General features: G+C 38.6%; 1 protein-coding gene across 1 annotated transcript in view; it reads right to left on the bottom strand.

Moving 5' to 3' along the window:
• Cep128 (centrosomal protein 128) overlaps positions 1 to 16,661 on the bottom strand; it is a 376,076-nt gene that overhangs the window by 283,320 nt on the left and 76,095 nt on the right. The window contains exons 11-14 of the mRNA XM_052186712.1: positions 11,220 to 11,306; positions 8,337 to 8,411; positions 6,141 to 6,273; positions 2,145 to 2,296 (exon numbers count right to left, since the gene is read on the bottom strand). Of these exons, the coding sequence (XP_052042672.1) occupies positions 2,145 to 2,296; positions 6,141 to 6,273; positions 8,337 to 8,411; positions 11,220 to 11,306 (447 nt within the window). The remainder of the gene's footprint in view (positions 1 to 2,144; positions 2,297 to 6,140; positions 6,274 to 8,336; positions 8,412 to 11,219; positions 11,307 to 16,661) is intronic.

Genomic DNA, 16,661 nt, shown 5'->3' with positions numbered 1-16,661 from the left:
GCTTCTTCAAGCCCCTCCCACACCCTCACCCAAACTTGTTCCATTGCCCTATTCTCAAGTTGGTATGCTGTTTTTCTTCTATTGTTACACACTCGTGTGCATGCATACACGCACGCACACACGCATGCACCCACACACACACACACACACACACACACCAGCAATTAAAGGAGGTCAACTGTCATTTGGTTATAAAGCGCATAAGGCAACAAGAGCTCAACAGTTTCAAATTATCTAACACTTTGTAAAGGTGCAGGAGGAACTGCATGGCATTTGACTGTACTTCAGAGGTAGTCTCAACTGTCAGCAACTCCAACTCGGTGATCACCAACCTTTCTTTCTCACAAAGCAGTATTAGACATCACTCTGAGAACAGAGCACAAGGTATGAAAACCACATAATCATAAGTATTGTGAAATCCAAATCAACTGTTAGAAAAATTTAAGTCACTTGATTGTTAAAGGTTAAATATGTCTTATAATCCCAGCACTAGGATGGCTACAGCAACTGTGGGTGGGGCCAGCCTGGGCTACGGAGTGAATCTAAGGCCACTCTGGTCCACAAAGACCATGTCTCCAAAGTAGGGCAGTAGAGGGCAGCAGAGAAGCAGAAAGCTGAGAAGTAGAACTATTTTCCTGGAGAGGAATACTACTTTTGCAGGGTCTTCTTAAAGGTCCCTAGGAGGGAAACTGTTTCAAGAGCTCAGGAAAGACAAAGATTGCACTGGGTGTGTGAGCTGAAGCCTCTCTCCAGCTGCTTTGCAAACCAAACCCTCTGCACCCAGCCTGACCTGTGTGAAAATCACCCCCATGAATTACTACTAAATCGGAAACAGAGAAAGGCTGGCTGGCACCTTGAGACCATGAGTAAACTGCTATCAACCATTTTTAAATGCCCACGAGCTGCAGGACTTCCTACACACCATCCAATTTCCATAAGAATATAAGGAAGTAACCAGGGAAGTGAGAAGAAGGAACAAGGACCAGGATGTGGGCAAGAACAACCAGTGGGGTTCTGTCACTTTTTCCCTGGGATCCTTGTTATTTGTTGTGTTTGCTGTGTTCTATTTTAGCCCTACTTCTGCTCAACAACCCAATGCTGGTACTTTTGTCACCAGCATCAGGGGCCACACTAGCACTCACACCTGGGAAGCAAATTTTAGAAGTCATATTGTTGCACACAAGCTATTTCTGGTATTTATTAAATGTCTAGAAAGTGTTGAAAAGAGTATGCCAATATTTCTTTCCTATCTCTGTGATCTAAACCCTGAACCAAATCCAAAAAGTATTTTTAGTGACATGCTGATAAGATAAAAGAGAAACTCAGACTGAAGAACCATTCAGGACTTCCTCTGGGTTATATGAAGTTACGAGCTGGGAGCATCAATTTTCTACCTATCATTATAATTATGGAAGCTCATCAAATGTGGCAACTTATTAGAAGACAACTGCACTAATAAACAGATGCAGGGGGAGAGCTGATACATATCTACTTGCCATCTACGTTTGATCTAATTTGCATAATTATAATTAGAATTAAGTTATTTCCTTTCATGAGGTCTTTTTCTTTGATTTTTAATATATTCTGATAATTACCTCCTCTACGCTAGATAAAAGACATGGGAAATGGCAGCTGCCCGCTCTTGCCTCCTTCATGGTTACCCCATATTCATAAGCACCCATAAGCACCGTTCCTAGAGGCATCGCAATGCAACCTACCTCAGGCAAACAGCTACAGATACGGGACTCAGAAGCATCCCAAGGAAGAGATATTACTTGGCTCTTCTCACTCTGCCGTCTGCCACATTCAGCCCCCAAATAAACCACTGCCACCTCAGAGAAGAACCCCTTTCTGAGTACAGGACCAAGAGCAACTTCCAGTTTAAAAAGAGGAAAGGCTTTCACTATGAAATAATGAAGAAAACCAATAAGAGACCTTGTTTCAGAGTCCCAAAAGAAAACCCAAGTTCTAAGGGGGTTGGAGGTGGGGGAATAGGAGTCAATTAGTCGTTAGCTTAATTTAATATTATTTACCTCCAAAACTAGCACTCAAAATAATACAATTATCTGTTAAGATATCTTTAAGCAATTCTAGCGAATCAAATTAAAACTGCATTTCTAATGGAGACTAAAGGCGGCTGTCACCTGGATCTGGGCTGCCAGAGTGGCTTTCTCCTGGTCTTTCCGCTCCATGCACCGCTTCACTTCCTCTAACTCGGAAGCCATGGAGTTGAAGTTCAGCTGCACTCGCAGATCGGCCATCTGCTTCTCCAGACTGTGCTTCTCCCGCTCCACTCCTTGAGAGGTAAATGTAAGGCTACGTGGTTACTCTCCGGAAAGTGTGCTTGGTAACAGTCATCGCTAACTTTGTGTCTAATGCCCTAGCTGAAGTCGTCCCCTTAGCAGGTTGCGGATCTCTGCAGTCTGTCATCGCATGCCTCATAGTCCCCACACATTCGTGAGCACCATTTAGTTATCACTCCTCAGCCCTCAGCAAAATCAAGTCCAATATCAAGTCACATATAGTTTTCAAATCTACATAGGCAGCTACACCATGCTATTTTATGCCATAGTAATATTTTCAGTGTTTCCCAATTTCAGTTACAACTTATATCAGGACACTATTTTTAAACAAAAGCACTGAAGTCAACCAGGCTACTACATAGTGATGCTACAGAAACTTACCCAGTGAAATGTTCTTACATATAAACAATACTATTCTTCTCAGACTCTGTAAAACTGACTACTCTCCCTAGTCACTAATTCTGAAGGCTATACCTCAAATTAAAACACTGAATAATATACCTTTATTATTTAATTCAACACGAATTGTTTGGTCAATGAAACAAAGAACATTTTATTATGCTCTTCACATATAAAAGTGGATAAGTTAAAAATCCATTGTCAATGTTTACATTACAAGAATGGAAAAACACACAAAATGCTTCCTTTACTCTAAAATATTAGGAAATTGATTATATACTAACAATTTAACACTACCATTTTCCAATGATTTTCTTTCTAGAAAAGGAATAAAGTAAATATGATCAAATCAGATTTGTAAACAGTTTATAAACATATTCCACCTTGGAAAATAGTAAAATGCTCAAAACTTCACCCTGAAAGAGAAAACATGCTGGCTCTTCAACAGCATAGGAACAGCCTGGCAAAGGACAATAGGAAGGACACCGGACACCGTGAGCTAAGAATGGCGAACTAAGCTGCACTTTCACAATAGATTCAAATACCACTAGGTTGAAAGAAATGGTATTGGAGTGCTAACCTGGGTAGCAAAACAACGTGAAGTGCCGGCTACAAAACAGGGTTCAGTATTCAGGTAGGTTGGTATGAAGCATACCCAATAAGCAACAAATACAAGGACAGGAAGAGGCAGAGGCAGCAAGGAGCAATCCATGGTTTGCAGGGACATGGGCCTTCAAATTTATCCCAAAGACTATAGCGTACACTTTTCATTACACATGCAGTGTGGCCACCTACTATTAAACACATATTGCATAAAATGTACAGGAACAAAGGTATATATGCATCATATACTTTGACAATATTTATATACTTGGAATGCACATATACAGAATGTAGCAACATTTTTAAATATAAAATACTAATGTAGATAGACATTATACATACACGTATATCACAGAGAATAAAATGTTTCACAAGATTAGAGTATTGAAAACATTAAGAAAAGAAAAGAAAAATTATGCCCTCTTCACACCCCCAGAGGATTGTTATATACATGCTGTCTGGAGGATGCACACAGTACAGGACAGCTAATTACAAGCTCAAGTGTGCGGAAGATGTGTTAAAAACCGACTACTGCAATGCAGTTACAATGTAGGACCTTTGCAAAGTGACTAGCTCCTAAGAGTCCACTCTGCTGGGTGGTTGGTGCCCTGGGTGGTTGGTGGGGCTGTGTTAGTTATTATGTGGCCTTTGTTGGAAGTGCTCTGCTAGCTGCCTCGCGTAGATGTACATTGTCATGTTGACTCTCATATTCACTCTTGTTCACCCTCTGCCTCCTGTCTCTCCTCCTCCTCCAGCCACCACTGGATTTGTGGACTTGCCCTTGCCTTCTCGTTCTCTGCAGTCTTCTCTCAGCACACAATGTCGCCCACTGAGTTTTTATGCAGCAAAGCTGCCACCACATTCAGTCCCTGCATCTGAACTTCCCGGCTGCCCAATCTGGGAGATTTATTTTCTTTAATCACTGAACTGAATGGTGAACCTTTCTTTCCATGAAGAAGGGAGATAAAGTGCAAAGAGTAAAATAATACCCTTTATATGATAAGAATCCAACATACTGTAGAAGACAGTTTTCGTGAAGATAATAAAATGAACAGCTCTTGTCTTAGAAGGGTGAGCAGCAGTATAGGAGAGGGGGTGCTGAGGAGTCAGGCACAGAAAGGCAAGTTACAAGGAAGGAAGATGATCTGACACATGTCGGAGCTGGGGCAGTGGAATGAGAAAAAGACGTGACAGATTTGAGAGCTATCACAAGCCAGGTAGTGACACGAGTCTGTAATCCCAAGAGCCAGAGAAATACAGCAAATGATCACAGCTGCAAGGCCTAGATCATGGAGAGGATGATCTTCTCTCACAATAGAAAAGAAAATGAGAGAGATGGGAACAGATACATAGCAGAATGGAGGTAGGGACCGATTAATGAGTGGAGAGAAGAAGCAGTCTCACGTGTTACTTTGTGTTTTAGGTTTAAGTATCTAGAATGGGAAATGAAGCTATCAATCAAGATAGGAAGGAGAAAAGGGTCTGTTTTGCTTTTTACTTAGGAAATACATCATTTCAGCAAGAACTTATTTATATAATACCATTTACAAAAAAAATTCCCAGGCCATTATGGCTGTCAATTTCTGCACAAAGCCTATTCAACAATGTAAATTAGGATACTTCCTCCCAAAGCTGACAACATAGTTTCCAAAATTTAAATATTTTAGTTACAGGAATATATACCTGTAATAGCAGTATGCTATCTGTCAGACAGCAGCAACAGCTTTTGCGGGTTTTTCAACCATTGATACAAGATTATCAAGAATTCCAAGAAGACACAAAAATAATATAAAATGTAAAACCCCAGAAAACAGCAAAAGTCTCTTTCTCTAGGGCCTCCGAGGCACCACCCTGTTTATCAGCTTCCCGAGCATCTCCTAGAGGCGGAGCACTCTGAAGCAGCATCATTAAAACAAGCTCTGGGTAAGGCCATGTCACCAGACAGGAGCAAGATACTTCACATTCACAGACATTGGGAAAGCGAAGTCCTATATCTACATAATAGTGGAACATTTAGTTCCAGCGGCATTAGGAAACTGTGGTTTGAAGAAAGTATGATTCTGTTGTAAACCTGCTGACTGCACATTCTGTAGATGAACTCGTGGAAAGAACCAACAACCAACCCCACCTGATCAGCTCATGTCAGGAGACCGAGGAGGAGCAGATCCAGGGGTGGGTCTTAGCAGGGGATAGCTAAAGCCTAGGATTAAATAGCTCTTCATGAGAAATACTGACTATAAAAAGCTGTTAATAGAACACTAGGCAAAATCAACTTTGGAACACTGAGCATGAGCAGAGGCATAGCCAAAGTAGAAGACCAGGAAGGTTCAAGGGCAAGAACGTCAGTGGAAGAGCCTTAAGAACCAGGAAGGGTGAAATGAGGGAAGCACCAATGATGCGTCTGCATTTGACTGTGATCAGTACAAAACCAAGCTCAGCCTGGATTCCAGCCCCCAAGAGCCTAACATTATTGTTTATATGTTAAAAATTAGGGGGAAAAGAACGTGATAAAATAAAGGTGCATTTACATCTTAATTCCAAAGACACACAGGATAAGAAAAAGAATAGAAAAGTTAAAACTTCACTACAGCCTTTGGATGGTCTTTCTTAGACAACACCCATGAGACAAGCAGGTCTGACAATGAAATTGGGAAACTTGGGAAGAGACAATGTAGTGTCTCTTCAAGCAGGAGAGATATTCAAATTAGATTCTAGAATATGGCCAACTTGTTGGAAAACCTTGTAGATGATTAAGAAATTTGAAAAGATGAATTAAGCATGACTTAAGAGTGCACCTCTAGGGATGGGAAGCCACACCCAGCATCCAGGCCATACCTCTTCTAAACCTCCGGTCATCGCCTTGATCATCCTGGTGGCTTGATGATTGCTTAGAAATGCAAGATACTTGATGCTGTAAACCCCTTTGGTCACCTTCTGCTTTGATAAGTTGTGTACGCAACTCTTCCACCTAAGAGTAAGTCAAAAATTAAACTGATATAATCATTCAAAAGCAGGAAACAAATGAACTCACAGTTACTATAAACTGTGTCCTGGGGGCAAACATCCACTTCTAATGGACTACTGTAGTACAATAAAACCAGATGAATGCCCCAGTGGTCCCACACACAGTAGAGCAGGCTTACACCCCATGTTTTTTCACTCTTCCATGCCTTTCACAAGGAATGTCTTTCCCTTCTCTGGGTCCACAGTAACAAAAGACTTCAACACCTCTTAGTTTTCCCTCTCTAGTTCTGAGAATTTACCCAGAACCTTTTAGAAGGAGGCAAGAGAGCTACCACTGAGCATCAGCACAGTTGTGGTGCTTTGAATAAGAATGGTTCCCACAGGCTCATAGACTAGGACTTAGAGAGTGGTATAAGGAGGTGTGGTCTTGTTGGGGTAGGTGTGGTCTTGTTAGAGGAAGTAAGTCATTAGGGTAGGCTTGGAGGTTTAAAATGCTCAAGCCAAACCTGGAGTCTCTCTCTTCCTGTTGCCCCATGATCTGTTCATAGAGCTCTCAGCAACTTCTCCAGCACCATGTCTGCCTACATGCTGTCATACTCTCAATCATGATGACAATGGACTAAACCACTGAAAAATGTAAGCAATAACCAACTAAACATTTTCCTTTATAGGACTTACCATGCTCATGGTGTCTCTGCACAGAAACAGAACACGAAATAAGACATGAATCTAACTACATTTTAATTCTTTTGAATTGGTTTTTTCAGACAGCCTTTTCTTATATATCACAGGTTAGCTTCTTACAGCAATCCTTCCTGCCTCAGCCTCCTGAGTCCTGGGATTGTAGCCATGTCCCAGCACATCTGGCTCAAACATATCTGGATTTGACCTCAGTTCACTCTGTTACTACTCCTCAGCACTTATCTATTTTCTTATCATTCACTTGTTTTCTTGCACAGACACGTGCTATGCTGGTGATTACACTCAAATGAGGGAATCATGACTTAGCATTTTATGATACCAAAATAGACCTCAGGAAAGCAGTAGACCATGAAATCGTAAGTTTCTGAAGTCATGGGCTGCCTTACTCATTTTGACATATATACTGAGAGGCTGGCAAATTTTCTACCATATAACATATGCATCACTAATAAACATAATCCAGTTAGGAATGGAAAAACAAAGTCACAATGACAACCTACATCAAAAACTGACATTAAAGATTACAAATTGGCACTTTAAAATATAAAAAATCAACATGGAATTACGTACCAAGATCCATAAGACAAACTGTGAATTCTGCTCATATGAGTGCCTCGTGACAACTGACTGAAGAACAAAGTCAATAAATGTGTTTAAAGGCTCTGCAAAGCAAGTGCCTTTCCAATACCACTGTGAGCATGCAGAGCAACTTCTGAACACGTATGACAGCAGGCGCCCTGGCCTGCAGAGCATGCCATGTAACTGAGATATGAAATCTCATTACCCAGCAGAAGGAGGCACATTCTGATTTAGTAAGCACAGAGAGTAGGGCAATTAGAAACATATCCACCCTTATCCAGTGTACATAAGATGACCACTTAAAGTTACTCAACTTTAGATATCACAAGATCCCAACTGCTACTAGGGTTAATGGTCTACAAAACACGATACCTAGAAAGTAAGCTTCATCTGTGGCTAAAAGGAGCCAGGCAGCATCCTTACAACAGGAGCAAAGGCAGTGATGTATTCAAAGTAACCTAAACATGCAAAGGTCTGTTCAATCTATTTTCGCCTTCCTCCTTATTCTCCAGTGCCTCCTTGAACAGAATTAAGCTCCCGGGAAGTTTTATCTTACACATCCAGTGTACTTGTTCACTGTTCTGCTGAGAGAGATAAGTAGAGTCAGAGCAGCAGTCAGCAAAACACATTGTCACAGTGGGAACTGGGTCTGGCTTTTCTGCGAGCTCTCTGAATCTTCATATCTGCATTCTGTGCTAACACACATGCCCTAAGGAGAAAAATTCCAGAACAAGACTCAATCCACATTTAATGAAACAGCAGACTGTCTTGGGTTGATAGACTCACCTGATGCAAAAGCGTTTCTCTAGTGCCTTCAGATTGACTCAGCAGCCTGCGCGAGATCTCCAATTCGTGTTCCAGCTGCAGTTTAAACAAGATAAAAACATGTAAAATGAGGCATAAAATAACTGTGCCCAATGGATAAAATGTGCCCAGTGGGCCACAACTTAAGAAGAAAATAGCAAAATAGTTTCCAGGAGCTACTCACAATGAATAGGATGGCATTTCACCATGAACACACCTTTAACTTCCATTAAAATGATGTTGATTGCCTAACATAAAGGGGGTTGTGTGAATACTCCTAGATGTCTGAGACCTAATCCATTTCATCTCGGCTACGATCTCAGGCCCCCACGCCTACCCCAATACTCAATTCTTCTCTAAAATAGGTATTTTTATCAATCTTCAATGATTCCCCATCCAGTTATCTATAATGTTAACAAAACTCTAAAACAATGTTTTCTTGGGCAATTATGGTCAACTTTACTAAATTAGAACAAAACCCACAGTGATCTAATAATTCGAAGTATAGTTTATCTAGCATGATTTCTAACACTCCTGATATTCAAATGTATTCCTATATTTTTTAAACTTATAAATTCAAAAAGGACATTGAAATTTTCATTAATAATATTGACATTGGGTAAATATCATAGAAAGTATAGTTAGCTGAGCAAATATCCTAAAAATTCATAATCTACCTACTTACGTCATGGCAAAGAATGCAATAAAATGGAACATAATTTTTTAACTTTTTTTATTTAGAGCTTTTATGTGATATACTTGTTTATATTTTGAAACATAAAATAATATCAAAAACTTGTATTAAGGTGTTTTTAAGGGCTTAAATATATAAATTATTTTAAATAATCATCTTGCTAAAACAAGCTACCACCTTTTAACAACTATTGAACAATGGGTGTGCATGGCAAAGGCCTGGAGGAGCCTCAGGACACAAGCAGTAGGCATTTACAGAAGACAGAGATAGCTAAACATGTTCATATGTACACAAAGCTAGGAGGGTCTATAGAACCACTGTGGCTTAGACTACTGTCAATTTCCTGGTTCAGTATTCAATGGCAATTATATAGAAATTAAGAAAAATGTAGAAAAAAACTCTCTATACATGTTGTTTTGAAACATCAAATAAATCTATAATTATTTCTCAATGGACTGTGTTCTGTGTGTGTGTGTGTGTGTGTGTGTGTGTGTGTATGTGTGTATACATAAGTGTGAGTACATGTGTTTGTAGCCTTGTAAACATGCATGTCAATATCAAAGGTCATCATCATATATCTGACTCAATCACTTACCACCTTGTTTTTGAGACAAGATCGCCAATGAACCTACAACTCTCCATTCCGCTAGAATGGTTGGCCAACCCACTTGAAAGATCCTCCTGCCTCTACATCTCCAACACTGGGATTACTGGAGTATACTGTCATGCTATGCTTTTACTTAGACACTACAAATATGAGTTTGGGGCCTTGTGTTTGTGTGGCACTTTTCTAATTTGCCTCTCCAGTCACCATAATAACTTTTATCCATTTATATAATAGTTCTTTAAAATTATACATGTAGCTAGTAAAATAGATATACAAAAGCAAAGTATATGTGGTACTACCAGAACTATAAAAAAACATTATTATGGTTCTCTTGAATCTATGATGAAATAAAGAAGGAAAAAAAATCACCTTTCAGTGGAAATAGCTTTGAAGTCAAATAAGCTACTACTAGCCATAAACTTACTCTAACATCAACAGTTGCAACACCCAAGGGGCAAACCCAATGGACCAACAAACCCTTCCTCACACAAACGTGATGTGGAAGCAAGAATAAGGTCTACAGAGAATGGTGAGAGCTTTCAGGAGGTGAGCATAGAAAAGGGATATGAAGCTAATAGCAGAAACTTTCTTCCGGCATTCCTAATCATGGGTATAGCCTTAAAACTAAGAGGTTACTTGGGCACTGAATTGTCTTTTAGAGCTAAGGCAGTGGGTTCAGTGTATCTATCACATAAATATGATATCTATCAAAGGTCCTTAGCATCTAATGAGAATTCGGGTTATGGTGCTTTGAATAAGAATGGCTCCCTTAAACATATATATTTACATGCATAGCTGCCAGGGAATGGAACTGTTTGAAAGGATTAGGATTAGGAGGTGCAGCCCTGCTGGAATAGGCACAGCCTTTTCAGAAGAAGTATGTCATTGGGGACAGACTTTGAGAATTCAAAATCCCATGCTAAAGTCACACTCTCTGCCTACAGATCAGGCAGTAGAACTCTCAGCTACAGCTACAGCTACAGCTACAGCTAAAGCTACAGCTACAGCTAAAGCTACAGCTAAAGCCACAGCTACAGCTACAGCACCTACGTGCACGCTGCCATGCTCTCTGCCAGGATGATAATGGACTAAACATCTAAAACTATAAACAAGTCCCAAATAAAAAGCTTTCTTTGATAAAAGTTGCCTTGGTCATTGTGTCTTTTCACAGCAATATAACAGTGATGAGACACACAGTATTTTCAAATCTGAGCTGCTAACTATACCTATATATTACAAAGAAAATGAATGCATACAAAATGTCTTACCAGTACACAGTAGATCTTTCCTAACTAGCCTGCAAAAGTTAAGTTTTTCAGTGTTCTCCAGCATGGAAATAGGAATATTCACCTCTCAGAAAGTAGAGAGGTCCAAGATGATGTGGGAATAAACAACCTGAGTGTGCTATCAAGAGTGAAGATAGAATCATAAGCCACCTCCCTTCACGGCATGAAAGCACCACTGTGTTCCAGTAAATGATCTCAGGGACACTTTCACAGTGCTCAACAAGTATCAAAGACCACCAACGACCATTCTGATCAAAGGATAACTTCCAAGGTCTTACTTGGCTCTTCTCGGTTTCAGTTTGTCGCAGCTTTTTTTTTATTACGTCCTCATTCTCATCCGCTTTAGTTTCTTGTTTCTTCAGTGCCTACAGTGAAAGCAAATGAGAACAGTGTATTATTCTAGAACATGCACAAAGCTGAAAGCTACCACTAGGTTGTACTGAGGAAGAGCCCAAGAAAATATTGAGTTGCACAAAATCTGCAATAAATTCAAACCTATTCATTCACAGAATCCCTAGCAACATTCAGTTAGGATCAAATACAAACAACTTCCGGATCTTTCAAATCATTTCACTAGTTTCATCTTTTTCTTTATCTTTGGAAATCTTACTATACAGAGAAGCTAGAGTGATAACAATTGTTTTGGAAACAAAGTTTACTGCACATCAAAGTAATCATATTGAAGGTTGTCTTAGTGTTCTATTGCTGTGAAGAGACACCATGGCCAAGGCAACTCTTACAAAAGGAAGTGCTTAACTGGGGCTTGCTTACAGTTTCAAAGATCTAGTCCATTATAATGGCAAGGAACATGGTGGTACACATGGTGCTGGAGATGTGGCTGAGACATACATCCTGATATACATCCTGACAGAGAGACAGAGACCGGGCCTGGCTTGGGCTGTTGAAAGCTCAAAGCCTACCTCAAGTGACACACTTCCTCCAACAAGGCCATACAACCAAATCCTTCTAATCCTTTTAAACAGCTCCCCTCTCTGATGACTAACTATTCAAATATATGAGCCTATGGGAGCCATTATTATTGAAACCACCACAAAGGGTTACATGACCTGCTGGATTTGGACATAATACCATAAACTAGTCACTAGTATTTTAGGTTCTAAAAGCATACCATAAATGACATTAAAAACATGCCCATTGCATCACCATTATGTAAATGATATTTCCACAAAACATGCCAGACCACCGTTATTCTCCTCTACCTTCAGAAATATACAAATTCTTATCTAGTTGCCACCCTTTAATTATAAAAGAAGCTTAAAGAAATTTTTTTCAAAAGCTAACCACAAAAAATGTTAGCTAGGGTTTGTTTCTATTTCAAAAAGAAAAATAAACAAGAAGAAAGAACTTAAAACCGACTTTCACAATATCTAAATGGCTTTCTGTGCAAATAAATAAAAGTATTTGACCATTTAGCAGTTACCTTTAGCAAGGTATATATAACAGCCATACAAACTGAGGAACTGAGAAACTACTTAAAGCCTTTTCCAATGAAGCAACAGGAAATAAGTAAATATGGTAAAAATTGACTTTGATGTAAATATACTATCATGGTCTATTTCATTAACCTACATATTCAAATAGATCCTAAATCTACATCTTGTGTGTCAAGCACTAGTATACACAGGAGTAAATTACACATGATTCCTTGGTCTCTTCCCTAATATCTCTCCCTCCTCCTGTTCCTCATCCTCCTTTTCCTTCTTTTTCTTCTTCCTCTCTCTCTCTCTCTCTCTCTCTCTCTCTCTCTCTCTCTCTCTCTCTCTCTCTCTATCTCTCACTATCTCTATCTCTATCTCTCTCTCCCCCTCTCCCTCTCCCTCTCTTTATGTGCGTGCATGTGTGTATATCTGTATATGACAGAAACAAAGAAACATAAAAATGTGAAGAAAAATAATATATAAAGTTGCTGCAACCTTTAACTTTTATTCTAAATAACTTATTTAGAAGCAAAATAATAATTGCAAATCTATACACATTTATTTTGATTATATATCCAACTTTGATTTCATCTCTTCCTAATTCCTCCCATATCCTTTTCAACAATACTCCTACAAAATTCTGAGCCATCTTATTCCACAACACCTTCATTCCAACTTGGATTAATCATTTATTTATTTTGTTAATATTTCTTCACTGGATTAAAAACCTGATTGGATATTTGCAGAAGGGATGGTTAGGGAAAGCTTTCTTGGGGTAACTGACAACTTTCATTCAACTAGGAACAACCTCCACTTCTGGATTCAAACTCCTGAGTAGAAACTAAACCACATGAGCCTGTGGCGAAGGCTTGTCCAGGCCAGATAAGGTCATCAGAAGTCACAACATGAAAAGAAAAAAGGGAAAAAATAACACCAAACAGACAAGACTGTCCCAGACATGGGAACCATTCTCTTCCATCACTGAATTCAAAGTCAAACTAAAAAGTTAGTATAACCCTAAGGAGTAGTGAAGATGAAGTGACCCACTAACGCTGCTCAGCCCCTAGTGGCCTCTGCTTAGAGATGGAAGCAAGAATCATCAGCTGCTATGCTGCACAAACTTGACCTAACCTCATGCTTCAACTCTGAGTTTAATTTATGTAGAAACATAAACTCCCAAAATTCCCCAGTGAAGAAATTTTCCAGTTTACCATCTGGAATTTATCCATTTTTCCCTTTCCCATGATTTCCAGAAATTAAATTTGAAAAATTGTAACATTTAAGACTAGAAAAACAAGTAAGATATGTTAACATTTTTCCAAGTATTCGCTTACTTTAGTGTTTAATCAAACACAGTAAAAAAAAAAAAATACATATGTGTGTGTGTTTGTGTGTGTATATAAATACTTATTTAGTTGTATTTAAAGACATTTAAAATGATCATTCAATATTTTACTTATTTCAAAACAATTCTTATTTATCAATGGGCTACACTTCAAAGAGTAACAGAAAAACTGTCATTTTATTAGAGTGAAGTCTTAGAAGACCTTGTCTGTCAGTCACACTGTATTTTGAAGACAGTACTTGGCACATATTAGATATCAAAGGATGTTATTGGCTGCAAAAATAAATATTTCTTTATAATTTCTGACATCACTTGTTAGATCATTTACAAGAGCCTTTCCACATTTCCCCCATCTGTGATTTATTTTATTTTTAATTGTGTGTATTTGTTTGTATCTATTTTCTTTTGTATAAGTATGTACAGGTACCCAAAGAGACCAGAAGAGGACATCAGATCTCATAGAGTGCTGGAGCCATGTGGGCACTTGTGCTCACAGAGAAGCAAATCAGGAATGTCAAACACACAAAACTGTCTCTTCAAAGAGAGAGATGTATAACCTGTTTTCTTCCCAAAAGGCTTGGAATGTATGTACTTAATCGCCAGGTGACCTCTGAACTATCTGTGTGGCCAGGCCATGAACGTTCCCCAAGACCCTTCTTATCTTAAGCCTGTTTATCATGGTCAGTCTATACATCCCCTAGACCTTATTATATACATTGTTTACTGTGAGCTGCTTCCTTAGTTAATCTATAGAACCTATCTTTATGGACAATGTCATTTGCATGTACTTTATAAGAATTTCAATGTCAAAATTTCAGCCAACACCAGCCTCTGGGTCATGTTGAACCAGGCTTTCTTCTTGCCTCACACAGATAAACATTCTGCTAGGCACAGTACTTGCAAAGTCTCCTATAATAGAGCTGGGCTCACAGGTGAGAATGTAAGCTGTGTGACGTAAGTTCTGAGAACACAACACTGGTCTTCATAACTGAACTTTATCTCCAGCCCTCCCTCCCACCTTTCTTAATCACTATATTCTCTTGCATCAAGTTATCTATCCATCTCGAGAAAGTTTGAACACTATAGTGATGATGCAAACTAAGTATTTTCTTTTGTGTTTAGGTCAAAGACGTGATAAACCTTCTCCAGTTGTAAGAAATCATTTTTTACCTTTTATTTAGGTAAGGAAAAGAACTCATTAATTGGTTTGAATTTTCTGTTTTGTTTTGTTTTTGAAATGGGGTCTCACTGTGGAGCCTTGGATGTCCTGGAATTCATGATGTCAGTGTCAACCAGGCTGGTCTTGAACTCAGACATCATTCAGCCTCTGCCTCTAGAGGGCTAGGACTGAAGACATCCATCACTATGCCAGATCCTTAGTTAGTTTAAAATATTTTCCTTTAAAATACTGTGAACTTTACAGAAGAATTGCAAAGATAGCCCAGAGATTTTGTACATTCTTCAAAAAGTTTTCTCATAAACTAACATGTAACATATTGTGTTACATTTACCAAAATCGAAATACTCAGGTCATATTAGGCTAAAGATTCTATTTCCACTAAATGTACTTTTTGTTCCAATAACAGATCTATACTACACTGCATTCATCTGACTTCTTTTCCATAGTCTCATATAACCAGTTAGTTTCTGGGTTCTCTTGTCAGAATTTGGCAAGGGGTGGGTAAAGAAATGGACACTGTAGTTAAAGTACCTTCCACTACATCACATTGTAGGGCCAACATGACTCATGGTAAAATTACCCTCAGATGCTAGAGTAAGGTAAGGTGATATCCATCACATTTTAATAGAATAATTTAGTCCCCTCTATAAGATAGTCTCCATTCATACCTACTTTCACCTTATTCTCCACCTCTGAGAAGAAAATATCAAACAATGGGTTTAAATGAGTAAAAAGCATCATCACAGTTATACGTGGGGATGTTCTGAGGCTACACAGATATAAAGCTTCAAGGAATTTTAGCTCAAGTCCAAATCCATAGATCACTATAGCAGTTACTTAGGTCTTTTTTGCCAACCCCAAAATCTCCCCATCAGAACATACAGTCTAACAGCATCCAGATACCTAGTAAGTTTACTCACAGGTTATGCTCACTAGGTAATAAAATCCTGAATGTTTTTATACAAAAGGCATACTCATATGAAATTATTAATGAGTGATCTAGAATTATGTCCAACTATATAAGTGGATAGAATACACTCAGCAAATCTCCATCAAACATGCTGTTTTCTAAGTCCCTAGGGTATCCCAATCACCTTGTCTCTTCCAATATATCTTGACAAGTATGTGTTGGTCTCTCTGCGGCTTGTAATACTAGGCAACCTTCTCAATCCTATCTAATTTGTTTAGAGCAGTCTGTTTCCATCCCAGTAATGTATTCTGAATATCTAAACCCATAACCAGTTCTAATACATCGATGATACCTCCATCTTGTAAAGAAAGAATATCATTTAACAGGTAATATGGGAAAGTTGTGTTCATTCTCACACAAATAGATATTTACTCCACTTTTCATGTCTTGTAATCAATATGAGTACTTATTATTCTTGTTGGTATTAGATAAAAACTAAATAAACTTAACTTAAATCAAGTTATGAATCTAAAACTATCTTTTAAACTCAAATACCCATGCAAATAGATCTCTAAAACATGTGAGAACATAAAGCAAGCTTATACTCCTACCTTCTTAGCCACCTCAAGCTTCAGTACCTGATTACTTCTTTACAATAACACTTTTCAAAAATAATACAGCTTTCTGCTATAGTCTACTTACTGCCTAAAACTTTATTTAATACTTTCCTTTTTAGTATCTCTTGTGATGTAAGGATATGTCTTAGAGATCTTGTCAATGGGATCCTTTAATTCTATTGTTTCAGTAAGAAGTGCACATATGAAGCACTGAGGGGTCATCGGAGCA

The sequence above is a fragment of the Apodemus sylvaticus genome, chromosome 6, assembly GCF_947179515.1.
Source record: "Apodemus sylvaticus chromosome 6, mApoSyl1.1, whole genome shotgun sequence".
Classification (NCBI taxonomy): Eukaryota; Metazoa; Chordata; class Mammalia; order Rodentia; family Muridae; genus Apodemus; species Apodemus sylvaticus.
The sequence above is the reverse complement of the archived record's forward strand: the minus strand, read 5'-3'. Positions and strand labels throughout refer to the sequence as shown.